Consider the following 25,216-nt stretch of genomic DNA (forward strand, 5'->3'; position numbering starts at 1 on the left):
TATAATCCTTAATGAAGGATATTGGGGACCAAGAAGAAATGTTGCTGGTTATTTTTCATCAGAGACCTGCAATTTGATACTGACCAATATTTCACTTGTATTCCTGAGGAGTTTTAGGAACTCAATTAAAAATGCAATATTATGTTTTAGTACTTGTGGAACTAGAATGATTAGATGAAGCCAATTTAATAATAATGACAGGTAACATTTATAGAGTTCTTACATTGTGCTTTCCATTTTACTGATGAGGAACTGAAGCTTAGTAAGGTTTAGTAATTTGCTCCAGGTTACACAACTGCTAAGCAGATTGTGAATCTGCTGAAACTAACTTCACGCCCACATGCTTAACCACTATGCTCCTTCCATCTGGCTGCACTCACTGCCTATCTCTCTATCTCTTGCTCAGGGAAGAGGGTTACATTGAATCTGGTCACATCTTCTCCTGAGTGCCCCCAGCAAGTCAGTTTGTATGTGGATATAACCTCAGATTATTACATTGATTACTTTCTCTAAAGTTGACTCAGCCTCCAGCTTTATGTAGAACAAAATAATTTACTCTGACCAATTAGAGTAGTTCAAATATCAAACCTAATATTGATGCAGTCTCTTGAATCTCCTAAGTAACTGTCAATAACTTTATTTGATGGAAATGGAATGATGCCAGCATTTTTCCTCATGATGTCTTATTGCTGATTTTGCAGTCTTTTACTTCAAGTGAACACATGCTCAACAGTATTTTGAATGCTCTCTACCTACTTGCATTAACACTAGGGCAAAGGCAGAGTTTCTTCAGGGGCTGGGAGACTGGAAAACGGCTTTGATCATGAGGGAAGGAATGGAACAAGCAATGTGCTTTCAGGTGCACAGTGGAAGGCAGTGTACTGTTGTGAAAATAATTGTACTGCCAGCTATTAGACCCTCCCTCCATGACTTTGGGTTCCATCATGGTCACGTCTTGTTTTTTTGAGGGGATAGGTACTGGGGATTGAACCTAGGGCACTCCACCCCTGAGTTACATCCTAGTCCTTTTTATTTATTTATAAATTTGAGACAGGGTCTTGCTAATTTGCTCAGGCTGGCCTTAAATTTGCAATCCTCTTGCCTCAGCCTCCTGAGTTACTGGGATTACAGGCGTGCACCACTGTATTCAGCTCCATCATGTCTTTTCTCTGGATACTAATCCTCTGTCTGTGATATGAGAAAAGCAGTGTGAAGTAGAAAGAGCAAGGGTTTTAGAATTGGAGCTAGGCTTGAATCTGGCTCTGCCATTAGCTGTGTGATCAGGTACGTTATTTAATCTGTGTCACTTTCTTCAATTTAAAAATAAATACAATGTTCTCACCCTGTGGTAGTGTTTTGAGGATTTTGATCCAGATGATAATGTAGGTAAAGTGCCCATACACAATGGGAGTTCAGTGAAGGTTGTTGGTTTGTCCCTAGTAAATGGCAGGCGTTGGACTAATTTCTCTCTGACCTTTCTGCCTGCTCTAATACTTGTTAATTCTACTTTAAATGTGAATTGCTTCCATTTTGAGAAAAGTCAGAGTGTACAATATATGCTCACATTCTGGGCTTTCTGGAGAGCCTGCATTCCAAATGTGACCATTAAATGGAAATAATGTATAATGCTGGTGTTTGCAGTCAAGGCAACCACAAATCTCAGAGTGCAACTATGTTATTATCAGGGATTTTAAAATCTGTTAATAGAGAAACACATTATAGTGGGCTTTGCTGTTATACAACTAAGCCCAAATATATAATCAATAGAGCTCTCAAGACAAGGAGAAACATGTTTCTTACTGGTATATAATAAATAGAATAATATTTTATTAAAAAGCTTAAAGATTTAATTTTTTGAAGGACACAAAAGACTATCAGAGGAGGGATCACCCATAAGGTAGAAAATATACAGCTTGTAAAGGTAATAATTTATCACTTGAAAGTACAATTAGGATAATACTTGTTACTTTAGACAAGTGTTATTCTGTAGGCTGTGTGCCCTATTGCTGGGCTGAGTTGTGACCAGCATTTAAAAAAATAGAAAATATGAGTGTGTGGTACACTGTAAGGCTAATGTTTGTTGGAACTTTTGTTATATACATAAATGTGTATTGAGTCATGATGAAAAATTTCTTTTAAAAATCTGTTTTTAGTTGTTGATGGACTTTATTGTCTTTATTTTTATGTGGTGCTGAGGATTGAACCCAGTGCCTCACGCATGCTAGGTGAGCACGCTACCACTGAGCCACAACCCCAGCCCTGGAAAAATTTCTTATTGTGGGTTACCAGTCAAAAATTTTGAAAGCCATTGCCCTATATGACAATATGAGGAATGATATTAAAACTCTGTACCTTGAAAACAATATTTGATGTTTCAATTCTTCTACAAAATTAAAAAAAAAAAAAACTGCTCCAACATGTCATTTTCAGGTCATCATCTTGGAATCTTGGAGTTATTGCTTAAACCAATATGCATAAATACTTCCAAAAATGGCTTTTGAAGAAACTTGTTTGAGCCAGGCATGGTGGTGCACACCTGTAATCCCAGCAGCTCTGGAGGCTGAAGCAGGAGGATCGAGAGTTCAAAGCCAGCCTCAGCAACCACAAGGCACTAAGCAACTCAGTGAGACCCTGTATCTAAATAAAATAAAAAATAGGTCTGGGGATGTGGCTCAGTGGTTTATTGCCCCTGAGTTCAATCACTGGTACTAAAAAGAAAAGAAAACAAAACAAAATCTGTTTGAGTATTATGCAGCACTCTAGTGAGGACAACACAAATTTAATTTTGAAAATTCACTTACAGAAACCAGTAAGATCTTCAACCTTGATGACTCTAGCATTGTCTCAAAACAGAGCACCAGCCATGTTAAAAGTATTTCAATTAGAGAATCATTCAGAAACTTTAGTCTCTTTCTTTTTTTGTACCAGAGATTGAATCCAGGGGTGCTTAACCACTTTTTCTTGAAGTGAATGTTTCAAAAAAATTTTAAAAAGAGAATATCAAGCCAAATGAACTCCCAGATAATACTGCAAAATGATACACATTCTGTAGACAAAAGGAATAGGAGGTGAAACAATTGGAGAATTTGACCAAGCAGATTGAGGGTGGCAGAAAATGTATGATTGGGATGTACGAGTTTTGGCCCACACAGGCTATTCAAAAAAGCTGCTTGAGAGGGTTACCAGTAAGTTTTACTGCCAAGCTTAATTTTTAATGTTTTGTGCTCTGAGTGGATAATCTCAAAAAGAAGGATGCTAGAAAAACTGGGTAAAGACCTTCTAAGTCTTTATATTCTAAACCAAATTCCCTATATTATAGTTGTTCCACATCCTTGTCACCACTTGATATTATTGTCTGTCTTTTTGATTGTAGCCATTCTGGAGGAGGTGTAAGGGATCTCATTGTGGTTTTAGTTTGCAGTTCCCTAATGACCAATGATATTGAGCATCTTTTCATTAACCATTTATGCATCTTCTTATGGGGATTGTCTTCTCAAATCTTTCATCCATTTTAAAAATTGGGTTGTCTTTTTTTATTGATTTGCAGCAGATTGCTATATGTTGTAGATATAATTCTTTTATCAGATATATGATTTGATAATAATTTCTTTCTGTGACTTGATTTTTCCTTTTATTAATGGTATCTTTTGAAATTTTTGGATTTTTATGAAATTTTGAATTTTTAATCAACTGTGCTTTTTGGTCTCTATGTGAGAACTCTGTCCATTCCAAGGTCACACTGATTTACTTCTGTTTTCTTTGAGAAGTTTTATAGTTTTAGCTAGGAAACTTGGGTGAGATATGACAGTGGATAGTTCAAGGATATCTGAGAGCAAAATAAAAAGAAGACAGTGAAAAGGAAGGTGGAAAGGGTTTTAAAGAGAGCTCTATCTTGCGTACTTTGTCTAGATTCAATCTCTTGACAAATGAGAAAATGTTTTAGCTGAATTAATGAGGAAACCATGTCCATTTGATCAAGATTTAGTATTCACTTTATCTGAATAATATAAATATTAGTTGGCAAGGTTACCTTTATCTGGAGTTCAGATGTTTGCTATAACATGTGTATATAAATATGCAATACCATAGAAATGCATGACAGACATTCAAAGCAACACCAATGACACACTTCATGGACACAAGCAAACACAATGGCTTGATGATAGTTTGTCACTGGATGGAATGTTAGAGGAAAGAAATCTGGAGTTGAGATGAATGAATACCAGATGCACATGAATGGAGTCTGGTCATAAAATGCAAGGGGGCGTTGGGTATGACATGGAAACAAACCTTGGAGAAATATCACATCCTTGCTGCATAAAGGCACCCAAGGAAAACCAAAGGCTGTTAAATATTCCAAATTCATTAGGAGGGTCAGGAGGGCTTTGTGGATCACGAGGTTCTTCATTGTTGTCTTCCAAGTGCCATTCATAAGGGCTGAATCTGCTGACTAGGAAAAGAACTACACTGACTCCAATGTAAGCGAAGACAATGCACATCCAGATTTCATAAGCCAGTGGGTCTAGAAATGAGAATACGCCTGGTTTTGATTTCTGAGGCTTCTTTATCATGATGGAGATGCCTAGGCTCATAAACGGCTTTGAAAAATCGATGACTTCTTCACGGACCAATGTTATTGTAAGTGGAGCAACAGCTATATCAGCTCTCTGAAAAACAAATATGTATATAACTTTTAGAGACAGTCTTTCATTCAGTCATTTGCCACCTAATATAATTATTTGGTGGAAACATAAAATCTTACATTGATACAACTAATTCACTTATCAATGCTTATGTTAGAAAAGTAATAGCATTTCATAAGTTTTAACTTGATGGTAAATTAAGGCATGGGAACTGGTCTGTTGTCCTGAGACATATTAGCTTAGATAACTAACTCCATTTTTCCCCTAATTTGTTTTTGCTACCTTGCAACTAAACTTGTATTCCCTTATGACCTATCCCTGTTTAACTCTTATTTTCTTATTTTAAATATTTTTTACAGTCTTATCTCCCTCAGTTGACTAGAAACTTTTGTTGAGCAAGCAGAATAGACTATATTTATATTTGCTTTCCTTATGCCATGTGGAGCAACACAGGGTCATAGCATTCAGTTTAATTCTTGAGTGTTTGCTATGCTATATTATTCTTGAATTATTTTTTGACAGCATGTCTATTAAAACAGATTCTTTGAAAGCAGGGACTGAGTCTTCTATTTTTATATCTATCATTGCAACAGATTTTAAACTGAAAAACTGTAGATGTCTTAAAAAGTTGTTGATTTTTGAATATGATGTATGAAAACATGAAAGAACTCTTCATGGGCAATGACATGGATAAAACAGTTATTATTATAATACATATTAATTTATATACTGAGCTATATTTTATAATGATGAATATCAGTATTGCACTCACTTGTATCAGATCAATAAAATAAATGTCAGCAGTGCATTGCATAATTATCTCAGGCAAAAGTAAGCCACGTTTTTATATTAATCCCAGGAAAAGAGGCACTAGTAATTTCTGCACTTATTTCTCTTTTTTCCACAACTGTTCCTTTACAACAATAGTAGGTTTTGGTAATAAACCTGGCCTTAAAATGACACATGGAAAAAAAAGGCTTCCAATGAAGAAAAGGCTTGGAGATGATATATCAGATATAAAGTGAAAACACCAATTTTGATCAATTTTTTTCTATGATAAATATAGTATGTCCCCCTATGTACCAGAGGGGAGAGATGGGGAAAGAATGAAAAGCTCTGAGATAGAGTATGTGTTCAAAAAAGTGAAGTTTTACTGATTTGAATTATATATGGTAATTCAAATCAGTTGAGCAATAGTCCTTAATTTAAGGGAAAATGCAGATGATAAATAGCTAACTCATTTTGGGGTGATTACTTGGTATGACACTGTGCTAAGTACCTTATACATATCTTATTTACTTCTCACAGAAACCTTGAGCTTAGTATAATTAGCATTCCCATGTTAGAGATGGAGAAACTGAAATGCTGAACAGCTGGGATTAGAAACCTGCAGTTATCAACTCAGCAAAATCCCCTTAGGTTCATTCCAATGCATATTTGAATGCCTATTCTGTGTCAAGCACTGTTCTAGGTTCTGGGAATGGACCGGTGAACAAAGCAAACAAAACAGATTTAAAAAAAATACTTACCTGCATGGAGGACATCCTACATCCTTTATATCCTAGTAGAAGTTTCAGAAAGCATGTGTTTATCAAAGCCAACAGCCTATTGACCATCTATCTTGTGGCTTGCCACCATTTCAAACTTACCTTTTCTGAAATTAAACCCATCACCTATGATCTCAAAGTAGATTCTTTAAGTTTGTGAATGATGCTTATTTCAGACCTTTCCCACTTCCTAATTCTTATCAGTCTTACTGCCTCTGTGAATGATGTTGCTTCTTTCTTTATGCCACCTCAGTGTTCCTCTTCTCCTCAACATATTGCTGCAGCTTAATCCATTCCTTCTGTGAATTTCCATGTCATAGAAAGTAACATTCTTGCTAAGATTTAATCCACTTATTCCAGGCCTCTCATATTCTTCTGTCTTCTTTAAGCCTAGTTCCATCTATTATCTCTTTTACATCTTTAATTAATCCTTGTCCATTCATCTATCTCAGTGGTTCTCAAAATATGGTTCTTGGATTATAGCCAAAATTTTCACCTGGGAACTTGTTAGAAATACTAATGCTCAACTCATACCAAACATGTATGGAATCAGAATCTCTAGGGATGGGACTCAGTCAGCTTCTAAGTTACTATAATAGTTACAGTGATTTGAAAATCATTGATTTATCTCATTCAAAGTCATATACTCAGGTATTTCTGTTTACTAACAAACAAAAACCACTCTGCCCATCTTTAGATCCTGCTACCCTCATAACCATATTATATCTCTTCCTGTTACTACCAATGTTCTTGCATAAATACACCTTTACTGCCTTTGAATTTCAATGTCATTTTCTTCTTATTACCTATGAGATTTAACTTCCCACTCCTCCAATTTACTGAAATTATTTCTTGAATTATATACTTGGTTACCAAATTCAAAGACTTCCCTTGGACATCAACTGCTCCTGTGACATCATTGACCTTTTTCACTATATGTCCTTTTTTCTTTCCGCCCTGATACTAAAGACTACAGGTTTCCCTAACTCTATGATTGTTGCTTCTCTGCTTTTCTTCCTAGTTCTGTTCACTCAATCAAGGTATTCTTTATACCTCCAGAGTCTGTTTATGGTACCTGGTTTAGGAGATTATCAATGAAGATTTTTCAAATAAGAAAGACCCTTTACAGTTCTGTCATTAACCACCTTCCTTCAACCCCTCAGTATTATCATCTATGGCTTCTACTCTCATCTCACTGCAGCTGAATCCTTAATATTCAGTTCTAAGATAGGAATTTGGGGATACAGAAAGATATACAAAGTTTCAAAAGAAATGCCCATGAACCTTTGGAATGCCGGAAATGCCCATGAACTATTGGAATGCAAAACAAGTGATTCTCATGCCACCCAGTCCAAGTCCTTGCCTGCAGAAAGTAGCACGATGTGAGGGCAATGCATAAACACTAGGAAAACTAGTATGAAATTGTGTTAATTCTGCCCTGACTCCACCTTTAGTCCAGCCCCTAGCTACTGTCCCTCTATAAAATTAATACCTCACATCAAGGGGTTGCTTCTCATTGTTGAGATGACCTGCTTTCTCCCTTGAATGTGTATTCCTTACTTTATCCAATAGTTTCTCACTGTCGAGATGGCCTACCTTCTCCCTTGAATGTATCACTGCTTTCCTAAATAAATCTGTCTGTGCCTTTAACTGATGTGCCCTTAAATTCATTTCTGTGACATTTGTCAAGAACCCCACTCATCCTGGATTGAGGTCCCCCTCTCTGGGAACTTCTTGGACCTCCTTTAGTGGTAGTTCCACATTGCTGAATGGATGGAAGCCAAAGACAAATTTTACCTATTTTATCTATTTTGTCTGGGGCTACACCTGGTCATAGGAACAAAGGCTGTTGAGGAGAATGGAATTGGCCAGAAAGCTAGCAGGGATTTTTGGCAGGGAGAGTCTGAATCAGCTAGAAAGAGTCTTGTCATGCCAAGAGAATTCATAGATAAAGCCACCTCTTCTCCTTGCCAACATGTCTCTGCCTCCTGCTCAGAACATGCAGATACCTTTCTAGTATCACTTCCCATTTGATCTCATTTGAATTTAATTACTTAATTTAACTAGTTTTTTTTTTAATTTTGTAAGTCTAAGAGATAGTTTGAGGAGAAATTGCTTTTTTTTTTGTTTTGGAAGGAAGAATTAAGGGGGGTATTTGTGTGACAAAATCACTTTGAATTTAAAGGAATTGAGCTTTCTTTCTTTCTTTTTTAAAACAGGGATGCAAGGGAGTTTGAGAATCTTGACCCAATTTAAAAGAAAAAAAACTGAGTAACCAAAGCCTCTACCATGAGGTAAGCACTGCTAAATACTAACAAGAGGTGGTCAGACAGACAAGTATGACTTTCTGTTGTCTGGTTTCCAGAAATACTCAGCAAAAGAGTAGATTCCCAAAGGAGGCCATTCCTAATCTGAAGTACTTTTGAAATCACATAAGACAACTGGAAGAATCTGCTCCTCTCAGGCACTAGCCTTTTTTCCTCAGCCTGGCTACCTTTTCTGAATTATTTCTTTCTGAGGAACTTTTTTCAAAAAAGGTGGAGCTTCTCTATTTTTTGCTGGCTGTTGTTCCCTCAATGAAGAATGACATTAAATTCGTGCTCAGTTAAACCTCATGGTTGTGGACCTGGCTCTAAAATGAGAATTTCCCATTATTGATCCTTAAAGACCCTCAAAAAAGACCTATATATGGAAAAATACAAAGGGATATTGACAAGCAGGTAGAGGTCTCAACCAATAGAAGGGAAGGGAGCTACTGAAGGAATGAAGTGGCTCATTTGTGGTGTTCTGAACCATTCTAGTAGCCTTTTGTTCTCAAGCCTTTGCTTGTGCTGGTGCAGCAGTAGGTGAGCCATTTTCAGAAACCTAGGTGGGTAAAGTAGGTGGCATAAGGGTACTCCAGTTGACAGACAAAAACCAGCAAATGGTAAGAGCCCAGGGTAAGAGTTTGCTGGTGTTTTTGCTTGCATCTTGACAACGTAAAGGATTTTAATCAAGTGGCTTAAGAGTGGCTGTGTGGGCTTGGTAAACACACTAAATTAGGTTTGATTTTTCCACTTACCAGTGGCAAACCTAAAGCAACTGCATTATTGGAGGGGATTTAGCTTGAGGGGGTTTATAATTCTTTTCATAGGTGGGTTGCTAAAGTTGTAAATTTCCCAAAACTTAAAAATCCGCAAACTTATATGTATAGGGATGATGCACTTAAGAATCTAATGGATTTTAGGCAGAGATGACACTGAGTTTAAATATAATTTAAAAAATTCTTTGAGCCGGAAGGTTGTTATGTCTTAAAGTATTTTCATCTGACTATCTGATATGAAATTTGTAACCCATCTGGAGACTTTGCATGAACAGCAGCTTGCCAGCCACCATTTTAAAGAGCTTTCTGAAAGCAAGGGAGAAGACACGAAGAGGGTATAGACAATGTATTGATATGTGATGCATAAAGTATTATATGTTATCCAAGAGAAAAAGCAGGCCTGACCTGATCCCTTCTCCCTGTATCAACTATAAGACTTGAGTGGCTTTGGCAGATATTTTCCTTTGGAAACTTTAAATGTGTTAGAAAAAGGAGTGGGAATCAAGCTAGACAATAGGAATATAATTATTGTGTGTTAGGACATAGGACTTAAACTGCTTCATTGGCTTGTACTCTATGGGATATTTACTGCTTGTGATTATTGAGATCTGGAGAAAGGGATGAGGTCTATTTAAATCTGTGCAATAACAAGCAGCATCACAACAGGATCTCCTCATTTCTTTATCCAGAACAGATGTCCCAGTCTGGATCTATTGATAAGGACTTCTTGTCCTTGGAGAGCTAAGAGAGTTAAAGACAAAGTGAAGATAAAAATATTTCCCTGGAGCTGGATGAAGGCCCTGTGAGACAAAATTTGGTAGGAAATATTTTCCCATCCTCTCTGCTCAGAATGGCAGGTTTCCATGTGTCATTAATACTCCTTCCTGGGTTAATATGCATCATTTGAAGGGGAGGGGAACTTTTATCAAATCATCAGCCCTTCTGCCAAAGCCCAGTGTCATTGCCTGAAGAATAGAAGAGAATATATGGTATCTGTTACTGGACCCTTGCTTCTCTGCCTTTTAGCTGGAATGACAGATCGAATTTCTGCCTTTTTTAATGGCAAATGAATCTATCTTAGGATGGTGACAACCTAAGAGATAATTTCTTGTAGGCAGAGAAATGTCAGTACAAATAGTATCTGTAGAATTGCCATTTGTTCTGGGAGTGTGAAGGAGTCTGGGGACACCCAGGAAATGTGACCTGAAATCAACCACTCTCTCAACCCTTTCTCCATCCTTAAGCTCACTGCTAACTTGTAAGTCGGAGGAACCAATCAGGGCAGTCTGGTCTTTCCAAAAGCAACATCCCTCCATTTTATTCTTAGTTCTAGGTGCTAAGAACACAGGGAATATGGCAGCTCCTTACTGGGAGGTGTCTTCTTAATTAGATACGGCCACAATTTCTTTTCCTGCCTTTGTTTTTTGTTAGGTCATATCTCCTCTCTAAGGGTAGAAACCCCATATATCTACTTTGGGTTTTCAACTATTTTAAATGATAAACAGATGTTTGTATTACTTTATCATAGAGGTCAGAGATAAATAATGGGCATCTTGGATAGAAAATTTCTTGATCCATCTAGATTATAAGCCCCCCAAGGCCAGGCAGGGGTACTGTCTCTGATTGATATCTCATCAATGTTCCCATAATTTGACAAGTTTAGTGAATGCAGCCAGTGTGACCTGGTTGACAGAGCACTAGACCAGGAGTCATGAAACCTGAGTTTCCAGGCCACATTATTTTGTGATCTTGTCAAAATTTCCCTGTCTTCCATCAGGCTTTAATTTCCTAGTTTGCCCAATATGCAAGTCTAACGTCCATTCTTGACTTGTCCCCGTAGTCATGTGTAAAGTGAATGAAAAGTTAGGCTAAAGGAAGTTTAAGAGCCCTGCTAGCAACAAAATGCTCTTTAAAAATGCCTTCTTAAAACACTTGCTATTTGGGAGCCATAAAACCTTGTGGTCCGTAAGTCATTTGAGCTGGGACAATTACCATGTGGCAGTGTTACAGACATGCAGCTCAAAATCAAAACTGCTAAAAGCAGGTGGACAGTTTCAAGTCCATAGTGTTCTGAAGGGCTTACATAATGGGATACATTGTGTCCTACTGACGTTTGTTTCAAAAATAGCCTTCTTAGAGATACAAGGTGCCCCAACATTGACTTTGATTTGAATTGGTTTAGAGGGAAAAAAAAAGCCTATTTAGGAATCATCTGAGAAGAGGCTGATTGACTTCTTTATTCTTTAACAAATTTAATTCATTTTCAGTCTTTCTTGAGACTTTATGGCAGATACTGAAATGTCTTTTGCAAAGCTTCCTTCATTTTTCCTGCTCTGATCTGTTTTACATACTAAAAGCATAAGAGGAACTACCCTAAGGATAAAGCAATGCCTATCTGTGTAGTTTTTATGTTCACTGAAAGAAATAGTTCCCTATTCTCCATCCTTTTGCTCATTAAGCAGTCTGAGAAATCATCAGGGGCTTTCTGCCCTTCTTCTTCTTAAATAACTTGCAAGCCACAAGAGGTCAGTCCTGCCAGAAATGAAACACTGTGTTTTCATGTTTCTCCCTTTCTATCATTGATAGAGAAGTTGAAAATTTCCCAATGCCAAAAGATTAAAACTTCTAAATGAGGATGAAGACACATTTAGATTATGAGATCATCCTCCCTAACAGAAAGCTCACTCCAAGCATGATATGAATATCTATTTTTCAGAGCCACAGGTTTTAAAGGAAAGTAGAATTTGGCTGTTGACTCCAATGGCTTGGTTTGCTGTCACTTCTCTGAATTTGCCTTGTGTTATAATCCCAGAAAGCATCAGAGACTTGTTCTGTATCAGGGAAGGAGGAGGACATTTCTGTCTTTATTAGAAAGAACTGGAGAGAAAAGATTGGAAGTTTCCTCCAGAATTTTTACCTTTTCAAAAGTGAAGAGGTGGCATGTGAATGACTAAACAAATAAAAGCCTCTGTAATTCTCAAGCTCCCTCACTGACAAGTAGATGAATTGGGAAAAAGAAGAAATATGTGTAGATTAAATGAGTGTAGCACAGAGGACATGCCAGAGGAGAAATCAAAACCCACTGAGAAAGCTGGTCTTTGTCTAGACAATGTCAGAAAATCTGCTTTGCTCTACATCACTGTGTATAACGTCTTGCTCAATGCTAGAAGGCCTCTGATCTATTTACAGAGTGTGACAGGTTTCTTTTGAGATACCAGTGAGCTCTGGCCATTTAGTTTTGATGAGCTGGTAGAACTCATGAAACTCAGGTACCCTGGGGCCAGTGGAAACTGACACCCTAAATTTCTTGCCATCTGCTACGGCCAAAAAAAGTCTCTCCAGAATGGCTAAGACACCAAATGCCTTTTTTAATAATTTTCAAGTGTCTTTTAGGATGAGATAGGTCTGAGACAACACTTTGGCTATTGGACATGATCATGTAATGGTTAAAGCACACGTCCTTCATAATAAAAGTTCAGGGTTCAAATCATTATGTCATTGCTATGATCAGAATGTTTGTGTCCTCTCCATTCACATGTTGAAATTCTAACCCCTAAGGTGATGTTATTAGAAAATGGGGTCTAGGAATTTATTTTAGGGCATGGGGCAGAGAGCTCATGAATTAAATCAATACCCCTAGAAAAGATGCTTAAGAGACGAGACCTTTCACTCTTTTCACCATGTAAGAACACAGTAAGAAGGTGCCATCTATGAGCCAGAAAGCGGACTCTCACCAGACAAAGAAATCTGCCTTGATTTTGAACTTTCAAGTCTCCAGAATTGTAAAAAAATGTATCTGTTGTTTTTAAGGCACTACTCTAAGCTATTTTATTACAACAGCCTGACCAACTAAAATAGTCACTACAGGCTGTTTGGTTTTGTGCATGTGACTTCACTCTCAGCCTTAATTCTCTCACATGTAGAAGGAGGTTAATAAAGGCACTTTCCTCAGAGGTGCATTATGAGGATTAACTTACATAGTGTCTGTAAAGTTCTTACCATAGTATCTGGCAACAAATAAATATGTAATAAGTGGTAGATGATGATGATGATGATGATGATGATGATGATGATGATGATACATGATTGTTTCCCAGGCATCACTTTTGCCAGCTATTCATTCATTAAAAGAAAAAGTGACTTTTTACTATGTAGCAGGGAATGTACTAAGTGCAAGGGTGAACTCTAAGCAAGGAAAGACCTCTTGGATCTTGAGTATTGGGGAGAAGAACCAGAAAGAGAAGTCCTTATTACTAAATTGTAAAGTGAGAGGTTAGAGGTGTGTCAAGATGGCTCATAGCTTCTCAGGGTCCTCAGAAATCATGTCAGGTGATTTGCCCCTTGTTCAGCTCTCTCTGGAATTAGATTTTCTCTTTTTCACTCATTGGATCACTTGGATTTCATCTATAACTCAGTCTTGTGCCAGTTCTTAGGACCAACCTTGGCTTTAGACATGATTGGTTCCAGCCCCATAGATGGAGACTGAGGATCAGTTTGCCTTGCTACTTATATGGCTAGAGGATGGTGCCCCAGTTTTGATTACTGGGGCCCAGTCTCATTTTAAATCTTAGATCCCTTTCTGTGCCCTTATTTTTAGAAATGAGCTTTTGCCTTTGTACTTCTTCCCAAAGGGCTGTTCCAAAGACTTAGTGACCCCAGTATTCTTTTATGATTGGAGAGCTACACCTTATTCTCATTGGTTCCCATCTCAAGCAGCAAGTCCTTTTCCTAAACCACAGTCCTATAGATAACCTATATGTTTGCTTCAAATCAGCTAGGACTTAGTATTACCTACCCGTTATATTCCTTTGTCTTTTCCTTAGGTGTTGTCTATATAGGGACCAATCATTGCCTCTGCCTGCAATTGTATTAGTTCCCTAGTGACTTGTTTACCTAATGGGCAGTTCTTGTGCCCAGTTTTGCTTATCTCCGAATGTCCCATTGGGCTGCCTAAGATTCCAATCAGAGGCTAAAACCATTTAAAACTAAGTCACTGAGGAGCTCTGAGGATACCACTGTGCCCCTCTAAAAAGCTTTAATTATCAGTATTCTTTTTCACTTGGCCCTAGGCCAAACACTTGGTAGAGACATTCTGTTCATTCATTCAAGTATTTATTTAAATTCTATGCTCCAGGCTCTGGGATATTGAAATGCAAAAGATATGTCTTATGTCCTTAAAAAGTTCATAGTCTAGTAGGACAGGTAAACTTGAAAGTTGATCATTACAGTACAAGTTTAGAAGTACTATATGAATACAAAAAGTACTATAAGGAAACAAAAATTAGGGACACCTAACCCAAACTGCAGGTGCATAGGTCAGATTAGGGAAGGCTTCCTGAAAAAGGTATCATCTCTGAGTTCTAGAGGATGAGTAGCTGGTGGTAGCTGACTGAAGAGAGGCAAATGTATTTCCAGATATACCCTGAGTAGAGCTCAAGTATATGAAGAGAACAGCACATACTTTGCTACAGCTGGAATGTGTGAAGGGGAAAGTGTAAAAGATGAAGCTAGAGAGGTAGGTGGGTGCTAGACTATGAAATGCCTTATTTTCCATGCTAAAGAATATGAGTTTTATTCTGATTTTTAAGGTAAGAAATTATAATAATGTGGAAATCTGATTTATAAAAACAGAGGCAAGGGTAACAGTTAAGTGACTGACAATCAGTGAAAAATCTTAGCTAATGTGATGATAGTGGGGGATGAAGGATGCATTTAGATTTGAGAGATTTAAAATGAGAATTCAACTTGGTACAGTGATGTACACCTGTAATCCCAGCTGCTTAGGAGGCTGAGGCAGGAAGATTACAAGTTCAAAGCCAGCCTCAGCAACTTACCAAGGCTGTAAGCAAATTAGCAAGATCCTGTCTCAAAATAAAAATAAAAGGGTTAGGGTTGGTGTCCCTGGGTTCAATCCCTACCACACATACACACACCAAAAATAAGTAAGTAAGTAAATAAATAAATAAAAAGAAACAAAGAGAAAAGAAAAAGAAAAAAGCAATTCATATATGGTTACTGACCAGATATGAAGGGAATGATGAGGAAAGCTGGTGGAGTTGCTTAGGCAAAGTTGCTTAGGCAACTACGTGGTTGAGTGATTCTGCTGTCTGAGATAGGGAACACAGAAGGAATAGATTTTCAATAGAGGGCAGGTCGTGCTTAATGTTGCCAAATAAAATTCCCCAATTCTACTTTTCTTTTAGTAGAATAATCTTGTTACCCAAAAGATTACTTTTGATGAACTACCTTTACAGACTTCAACTACGTTTTTTGTGGTCCTGAGGATTAAACCCAGTGCCTCATACATGCTGGGCAACTGCTCTTACCACTGGGTATATCCACAGCCAGACTTCAACTTTAGAAGAAAACATTCTTCTTACAGATTTTATGAAAGCTAAACAGTTGCAAAAATGTTGCAATTGGAGATTATACTTTTCAATTAAGAAAGAAGATAGGAGATTTAGAGTTTAATGCAAACAGAGTTGAAAAATACTTACCCCATAGACAAGTTCTCCAACCATGCCGTTCCATATTTTAGTTTCAGGATCCCTTGCGCCATATTTCCCATCACCAACAATAGACAATTTGTATTTGATTCTTACATGCTTGGCTATTTCATAGGCTAAATCTACACAATAGCCTTCATATCGTTCATTTCCTTCCAGTTGCTCATGGTTTTTCTTATACATTACATATGGTGATTCCTTTGGATACAAAAAGGAGATCAAATGATTACTCCTATACATTTTTCTAAGACATGGTAAATGTAATAATGATTTTTTCCCTCTGTAGCTTTTGAGATTTGGTGTGTGAAAAAGGGCTTTCTTCTTTTTTTTTTCCCACTTAATAAGCAGAAGAGCCTCAATTGACTATTCATTGGGTCACATATTCCTTGGAGTCCTTAACTAATGATTTAAGGAAGTAGAGAAAGATTAAAGTTCTTTTTGAGAGTTTGAAAGAAGGACTAGTTTTCACTGGTAAAGTCTTTGATTTAGTCAAATTGGGCGGAGGTATCTCCCTTAGTTACATGAAAGTGAACTTCCTTTGATTTCTCAGGATTTATCAGGTAGGAACCACATTCATATGGGCCAAGTCATAGGAACATACTGTGATCTTTGGAAGATGAGGGTCTATGGCTTATTCATTTTTCTATTCACAGGGCCTAGTACAGTGCCTAGGACAAAGTGAGTATTTGATATATATGTTTAAATGAAAGGTCAACTTCAGCCAAGTCTATATTCAGCTAATTAGACTTTCATACCTAGTGCCATACTTGTTTCTAACCCAGGTTTCTAATGAAAACAAGCCAGCTTTTAGGAAAAACATTTTAAAATTAATCAAGAATACTATCTTACATGTTTTATTAGCATATTATACATAATATTTGGGCTAATTTTGATGTAATCATATAACATGGAATATAATTTGCTCCATGTTAGTCCCCAGTACTTCCTTTTTCCCTCCCGTCCTCCCTTCCCATACCCTTCCTCTACTCTACTGGTCTTCCTTCTATTTATTTAGAGTTTTTAAAATTAGTGCTTTACACACACACACACACACACACACACACACAAAGGTGAAATTCACTGTGGTATGCTCACACATGTACATAGCATAGTTTGGTCAATTTCATTCCACTGTTCCTCCCTTTTGTCATCCCTTCTCCCTCCCCCTCAATCAATCAGTCCCCTTCCTCTACTCCAGTGATCTCCCTTCTACTATCTCACATCATCTTAATAGTGTTTTGAATGTTGTGAAAAACTTTTTTAAAAAAATAATTTGTTTTTAGTTGTAGATGGACACAATACCTTTACTTAATTTTTTTAGATTTTTTTTTTTAGTTGTAGATGGACACAATATCTTTATTTATTTATTTTTATGTGGTGCTGAGATCGAACCCAGTGTCTCATACATGTGAGGCAAGTGCTATATCACTGAGCCACAACCCCAGAACCCTTTATTTATTTATTTTTATGTGGTGCTGAGGATCGAACCCAGTGCCTCACGCATGCTAGGCAAGTGCTCTACTGCTGAGCTACAGCCCCAGCTCATTGTGGAAAACTTTAATGTAGTGAATTATGCTTTGAAATGGTCTTATTACATGGGTAGGAGATTGCTATTATACCTATTATTTGTATTAAAAAACAACAACAACCTGAAGCTTAGAGAAGTTGTGACTTGCACGATTACAGAGGTTAGCAAGAGTTCTAATATTAGAATCCCAATGTACTCTCTGGTCTACACAATGCTGCCTCCCCCACAATGAAGAATTAGATTTCAAGTCCAGATGAAGCATCAGTCCTATGGGAGTGTGATAGGGCAAAGGAGTTGAATGATATCTGAACTTGTTCTGAATTATTTTTATTCTTTCTTTTTAAAAATTGCATGCTAGTCATCATCCTGGCAAAAATACTGTGAGGGTTTCCTGATCTGCCCTGTTGGAAGTTTTCACTACTTGAACTCTTTACATTTTTTTCCATTGGCTAAATGATACTTTATAGGAAGCAGATGTCTTACTGTACAGAAAGCCTACCTATTCTTTGTTCACACTTACCAGAATGGTAGTCACAACTATGGTACGGTTCTCTGATGATGCACTGTCATTGCTGATTTGTTGATCTGAGAAGGGTACAAATCTTTCATATTCATTCCAGTAGCCAGCCTACAACAGAGCAGACATTTGACCTGGATGCCTGTTTTTCACTCAAAAAGTACTGCATGAAGTTCAAGTGCTATTGTAAAATGAAACTTTTTTTTAGTAGCTTGACTTTTACAAGGTCTGATGTCCTGTTTTCCTCTGTCCTACAAGGACTCCAACACAGATGCACAGATGTACTGTCCTGGGGGTTTCCACCTCCATCTCACTCTGATATTATATGACATAATTTATCCCATTGTAGGATAATTGGCCTTACCCCCCTTTAAATTCCTGTAGCAGAAAAATCCTTTGTTTCAAATCATAGGAAAGCTGGAAGGTAGGGATGGGAAATCAGTGATTATCTTTTAGACATGATGCTAAATATTTTATATTCTGAAGTTTTATTAAATATCTACTAAATTCCTGCTTCCTGCCCAGTTCAACTATTAGTAAGATAGAAGCAAATTGATCATGTAAAGTTCAGCTATAGAGAAAGGTACTTTTCCAGAATCCTTTTGGTAGGTGAGTTGGAAAAATAGAAGGAGACCCAGTTTTCTATTATTACTATTTTTCCTGAGACCATATGTACTTTGGAAGTTTCTGTTTAAATAAAAACATGCAATGAAATTTGTGATTCTGACCCTTTATTGTAGGAAGCTGTTAATAACTTGTGAGTTCATCACTTTTACAGGACCAGCCTCAGAGTGAAATCCTCCTTTTAAAATGAATAAAAGTATCATTCTGATTACAAAGCAACGTGTGCATTTTATCTATACTCCTCATGGAATGGAAGGGCAAAAATGATGTGTGGGAATTTGTTTTGTGTCTGTTTCCTAATACCTATTTCTTTGCATCTGACTAGTGTCACCTTCTAAGAGACTTTTTCTCTGGATGTCTGTTTTGGTTACTTACTTTTCGAGAGCCAGTGACTTTCATTTCATACACATCAATGGTATAATTTGTCCTACGTCCATAAGTGTCAAATTGGATATTTCCAGTCATTCCTTGTACTTGCACCTGGCAAAAAGAAAAAAAAAAGTACGAAAATTTAAAGTACCACTGCCTTATTGCCTTATAGGTCTCTGGGATGAGGTCCACTGACAAATTTTGAAATCTTAGAGAACTTCTATCTTGAGTCATTGTGCTGTATTCACCAGATCAAGTCTATACAGATCTTCAATTCCTATGCAGTATTTTCTCAGTATGGCTTTTAGTTATAAAGCTTGGTGTGGGTGTGAGTGAGTGAGACCTCTACCACCAGTTTTTCAAGGACTTGACATTTCCATTAGTCCCTTCCTCTTATGAATACTCTTCAGGCTACTCCCTGAACTAGGTTAATGCATTCTTCTAAATCATGAGTTCCTTGAGTCTGATGACTGTATCTTATCTTAGTATTTCCAATATCTGAATAAAGTTTTGTTTCAATAACATGGACTTTGAAAACCTTGAATTCATCTAGCACCACAACTTACTAACTGGATGATTCAGGGGCACATTTCTTAATGCTTTTTTTAAACCTCAGTGTCCTAATCTGTAAAATGGGAAATCTTAGTAGTTGTTGGGAGGGTTAAATGAGTTATGCATATGTAATGCTTAGATCAGTGTCTGGCACATAGTAAGCATTGCTATACATGCTGACTATATTAATTATTATTAAAATGAATTTAGTTGTTTCTAAGGGTTATATATTTACCAGTTATACAGTGTCAGGAATAAGCTTTTCTTCTTATTTAACCTATGACCATTGTTAAGTCTAGGGGTTCAAGAATATGAGGCACCAGAAAATCATAGGTATTAGAAATATGAACTCCTGCTTGGGATGTCAAATGCACATTTTGTTTAAGCTACAATATTTCCTTGGCCTGAGCACGTTATTTTTTAAAAGTTTTTTCAGTTGTCAATGGACCTTATTATTTATTTATTTATATGTGGTGCTGAGGATTGAACCCAGTGCTTCACACATGTTAGGTAAGCGCTCTGCCATTGAACCATAACCCCAGCCCCATTATTTTGAACTAATAAGAGGCCACTCCTATTAAATGAAGAGAGTTCCTTAGTTGTTTTTATGGTATGGGGACACTGGATGAAAGACCCTTTATAGATATGAGTCATTACTGTTAACCACTTGCATTACTCATCTCATGAGTAAGGGTCAAAACTTTGCTTTAAAGAAAGAGAATCTGTTTCATTTTCTCAGGATAAAAGGATGGAATAACTTCCCCCCTCATTTAGAGAAAATGAGAAACTGCTAAGAAGGTGATAATAGGTTTGTGCTGCAGAAGGGAAAATTGATCTCAAATATTAGGGAGCATTTTTTTTAAAGGGAAGGGAGCTTGCTTACTGGTAGGAGTTTATGGAATTCTTGCTGAAAGAGAAGTGCTATAATGTGAGTAATTGGAAGCAAGATGAATGCCTATCTGACGCAACAAACCTAAGCACTATTGTCAACCTGTGCCTGCAGAAAAGGGTGACGTTACACTTCTGGTTAAAGAAGAGGAACTTTGTCGAAATAGAAATTAGTTTTTCAGTTAGAGTAGGAGTGACAAATATTGCAATGCATGATGAACTCTTTATATTCCATTTTGAGCATCTAAATTGTAGGAGAGGAGTTAGGCAGGGCAGAGGCAATGGCAAAGAAACTTACTAAGAAAATCTTTCATTACTGAAAAATACCATGGGCTTTAAGTTTCATTGAAAATTGTATATTTCTAAAGATTCAGCTTATCTGCATGGGATTTATGAATTGTTCAGTTGAAGTTTTGTCTAAAACATTCCAGACCTCATGAGTCAAATGTTTGGTGGTCTGGTATTCAATGTCAGTTATACTTTCCCACCATGTGGGATCCCTTCTTTAATCCATAGCACCCTGCAAAGAACTTAATTTAATCACCCATGTATTTCTGGCTCCCCTCCTAGATAGGAAGTACCCCAAGATTACAGTCATTCTTTTTGCTGTTCTCAGCAACTAAGACAGTGCCTGAGATACAGCAGTTGTTCCATAAATTTGTATTCAAATGACTTAGACTCTGTGATAGATATCTCAGTAGATTGTGCAAAAGCCAGTGGCTTTAAGATATTTTAAAGAATTTGTTTACATATTAACAATTTAAATGTGAGCTCCCCTCCTTTCTTTTCAAGTTTGCATACTAATATTAAGCCTGATACATAGTCATAGGTGCTTAACAAATATTTACTGAATGAGTGGCATGCTTATATATTCATTTAAACAGGCCCCTTAGGGTCCTCTATCAGGCAATGATTTTGTTTGCCAGATTTCTTTCAAGGAAGAGAATGATTTATTGAGAAATAACTATGTGCTAGTCACAATGAGGGATGTTTTTGCATAATGCATTCTCACTTTTAATTAACTCAAGTAAAAAGAGATTTCTTTTAATGCAATAAAACATTTAATACTTCAGACTAGATTCACTTGCAGACCTCCTGAATAGTGCAATTTTACTGAAGCACTGTCTACTTTTGGGAAATGTTGATGCTTTTGAGACTCTTTGGAGCATTAGAAAGAGGTTGGCCTATAAAAGAGAGGTGAAGGATTCTTCTGGTTGAGTGCTTTGAGTCATTAAGGCCTGGGGAGGAAGGTTACTTACCTGGCTTATAGATGGAGATTTATCAGTAAGTTAGACCTGCAGAAACACTTATGTATAATTGTATGAGCAACTCATTTTCTTCTAAACAAATTAATTTATTATCCTTCATTATGGTGGTCAGTTTTCTATTTGGGGAAAGTAGTTGTTTGTGTCATGAATGGGCAGTCAATTGGAAATGCTGGCTCTTGTCTCTTGAGCCTTTGTTGATGAAAACTCCTTTTGATTCACTCTGAGGGAGTTTTATATTTCACTCATCATTATGTTTCACCTGACAATACAAATCTTGTAACTGCTATGAAGGTTGAATTTAATTAACTGCTCTTCAAAATTGTGCAGTGCTACCTCCATAAAACTACACTTAGGGCATTTGTTAGGGAACTGACATAATGACATAAAAATCTGCATGATGGGAGAATGAGTCATATCTCTTTCTTGGAGAGAGACACAGGGGCTACTAACCCCTTTTGATTGAATGCTTCCAACTTGGCAAATTGAAGGTGGCAGCAAGAGAGCCAACTACACAAAATGATGTACGTTATGAGGCCACTACAAATTCTTCGTTGCTGGGTTGTGCACAGAATTATCTTATTACTGCCTATCTCTTTGTTCATTTGGATGTCCCAAACATCAGGATAATTAGGTAGAAATAAGAGATTCTTGTACTCTTGAAGGCTCATTTTAATGTATGCAGGCACATGTGGCAGGCGATAAAGCAAAATATTCAGGAAAGAGCTCTTGCTTGGAAAGCTGCAATGAATGGGTGATACTGCTCCTAGTGTAAATAATGGAATCTGTTCAAAGGACACTGCTTGAAGCCTTAAATGATCTCCTACCCAGTAAATACTAAAAACAAGTGACCTATTTGACTGTCTATCCATTGATTCCTTGTACTTTTCTTTAGGCTTTTTCTTTGCAGCATTGGTCAAAAGCCTCTTAAGTAGGTCTAGAAATGTATCATGTTCCTGCATTCCACCATGTAGAATAGTATAAGTGTTCTTTTTGACAACAGAAATACTATCACACTGGCTCAGATTCTCAGTCTATTCAGGTTAATAATTTGTTGGATGAGCCTGAGGATGCCATTGTCCTTTGTCACGTCTATCTTGAAGTTAGGAACAATCTTATAAAATGTACAAGTCTCACTGAGGAATGTCATATTTCTGGAAGGCTTGAATTATGGAAGTTATTTGCATATTCATTCCATAACTTTTGAGGGTACCAAGTTCTGTTTGCTATTCAAAATTCATTTGACCCCTATTTACCATTTTTTCCAACTTTAAGGTAGAACCTCCTACTTTTAGGGTTCTAGATTTGGGTGAATAAATACCCATGTTCATCCTTTCTGTATCTCTAGTCCTATTCCTTTTAGTGTGGCATTTTTAAAAACTGTGGTCTCATCTTTTTTTTTTTTTTTTTTGGTACTAGAAACTGAACCCAGGGATGCTTTACCACTGAGTTAACACCAACAGTCATTTTTATTTTTTGTTTGGAGACAGGTTCTCCCTAAATTGGTTAGGGCCTCACTATGTTGCTGAGGCTGGCCTTGAACTTGCAATCCTGCCTCAGCCACCTGAGCCACTGGGATTACAGGGGCAGTTCTCCCCTTTTTGTGTCTTTTTGTAAGGCCCCTCCAGCCCACTAGCCCATTATGGTCTTTACCATTTTCAGAGCTCTCTCAATATCAATTCCTTGACTCCAGGGCACAGCAGGATTTGCTAAGCAGTCTCCAGCACTGCCTCTCCGGGACACATCCACTCGCTGCCTCCTCAGGTAGCGGAAAGCTTCTGCTATGACCAGTATTGCATCGTGTGTCAACGCAGATGTATACTAAAATGGATGCATGGAAAATAAGACATCATGACAAATGACATCCTCAAAACTTGCCTTGTTCCTTACAATTTCCATTTGTCTCCACCTCTTGCTCTACAAAGTTATCCTAATTATTTGAGTCAAGAGATCTCTGTGGGCAAGCCTGACTTTGATTCATTCTAGAATGATGCTTCTTACCACATGTGTGCTTGTGTTAAGATTATTAAGATTAAATTGCTCAAGGGAATCTCTCTCTTGCCTCAATACTGTGTTTCATATTGAGTGAGTGACTACTAAAAGGCCAGGTCCTTTATGGGGAAAGAAATGCTTGTGAAGTTAAAGGATGGCATGTATAGATTGGAGAGGAAACAGCATATCCTAAAGCAAGAATGGGTTATTGCTGTTTGTAATAGAAAATTCAGATCTGGTGTTTACTTAGGGGAAAATGGAAATAGCTAAGTTAGACAGCTTGAAATTAATTTGGAGGAAAACATTAATCATTTCTGTCTGGTCCGGGTTTCTAGCAAGCTAGGACCTCTGGCCAGCAATAAATCAGTTTTTGTTTCCTGGGGGGTAGCAAAGACCAAAGCTGGTTTTCAATTGTAGAAAATTACAATTGTTATTGAGTTTTAAATCTGATAACGTTGACAATTTGTAGGCAATACTTTATGATGTTACCTCTTTCAGGCAAGAACACTTACTTTCTTCTTCTTGGATATGTTGATATGCTCAATTCGGGATGAGGCCAGTGTCTTAATACAAGGGATTCGATTATTTGCAATTTGAAATGGTGGATGTGTTTTCATTAAATGGATCAACAAAGTATGATTAAAATAAGTTGGCCCCTGTTTTGCAGGGGTGACATATACTGGTAGAATATAAAATTCTGTTGACTTTTTTTAAATGTAAGAAAATGTCCTAGAGGGAATTCTCTCTATATAGAATGTCCAAATACAATTGGGAGTGAATATATTGTGCCTCTACAACTATCAATTTACTTTTCTGACTTTTCTCATGTTACTTTTCTTTCAGAAGTAAACATCAAGTATGACTATAGCAGGGGCATTATGTTCTTTCATGAAGAAAAATCTTTGTGTCTGCCTGCCCATCCTTGCAGCACACAAAGGCAGCATAGTGGTGATTTTCTTTCCAGGCAACTGCATAAATTGTCAGCAATCTTAATTCCTTCCCAAGCCATTCAAAAAGAGCTATTTAATTTTTGACTTTATTCAGTTTCTACTTACCCATGCACTAGAATGTGCCCCTCCAAAAAAAAAAAAAAAGACAGTCATAAGAAGAAACATTTATAAAATACAGGCTAAATTCAGCATTAGGACAATTGTTAACTTTAGACAATTTTATTTCCTAATCAAAAATATTGTACATCAGTTTTCATGTTTAGCTGCTTGTCCCACTTAATTATATATCACTGACTTACACAATAATAATAAGACATTTTCATTATTCCCTGTAATATGACCATTTTGAACTATGACAAATATCTTTCTGAGCTCTTCTAAATGTATAGAAATATTTACACATTTATTGATACATATTAATTATACAGATTTGTGGGTTTCACTGTGGCATATTCATTGTACACCAATTTTTAAAGTAGGATTTTTGCCTAATTCAAGGTTCTATGATAACTAGTACTAAGCAGAAATAATATGAAAGTTGTAACACTCTATTTAACCATTGTAGAAGGGTTTTACTTATAAACCTGAACGTTTCTTCTCAGCTGGTTCTGGAAGCTTACATTGTATTTTTCAGATATTATTGATGGATAATCCAGAACTGAGATTGTCTTCTCTTTTCTACAAGTTCAGAGCTGGAATAAACTTCTCTGCAGTATCTTTTTTGTGTTTTTTACCCTTGTCCATTTTCTTGTA

General features: G+C 37.0%; 1 protein-coding gene across 7 annotated transcripts in view; it reads right to left on the minus strand.

Moving 5' to 3' along the window:
- Gria3 (glutamate ionotropic receptor AMPA type subunit 3) overlaps nucleotides 1-25,216 on the minus strand; it is a 280,239-nt gene that overhangs the window by 70,232 nt on the left and 184,791 nt on the right. For all 7 annotated transcript variants that reach the window (XM_058571555.1, XM_058571572.1, XM_058571563.1 and 4 more), the window contains 5 exons: nucleotides 23,175-23,342; nucleotides 18,823-18,927; nucleotides 17,827-17,934; nucleotides 15,770-15,976; nucleotides 4,291-4,667 (listed from right to left, as the gene is read on the minus strand). In XM_058571555.1, the coding sequence (XP_058427538.1) occupies nucleotides 4,291-4,667; nucleotides 15,770-15,976; nucleotides 17,827-17,934; nucleotides 18,823-18,927; nucleotides 23,175-23,342 (965 nt within the window). The remainder of the gene's footprint in view (nucleotides 1-4,290; nucleotides 4,668-15,769; nucleotides 15,977-17,826; nucleotides 17,935-18,822; nucleotides 18,928-23,174; nucleotides 23,343-25,216) is intronic.

This window comes from Marmota monax, unplaced genomic scaffold, assembly GCF_021218885.2.
Source record: "Marmota monax isolate L192 unplaced genomic scaffold, Marmota_monax_Labrador192_F-V1.1 WCK01_AAM20220418_F8-fsc00054, whole genome shotgun sequence".
In the NCBI taxonomy this organism is placed as follows: Eukaryota; Metazoa; Chordata; class Mammalia; order Rodentia; family Sciuridae; genus Marmota; species Marmota monax.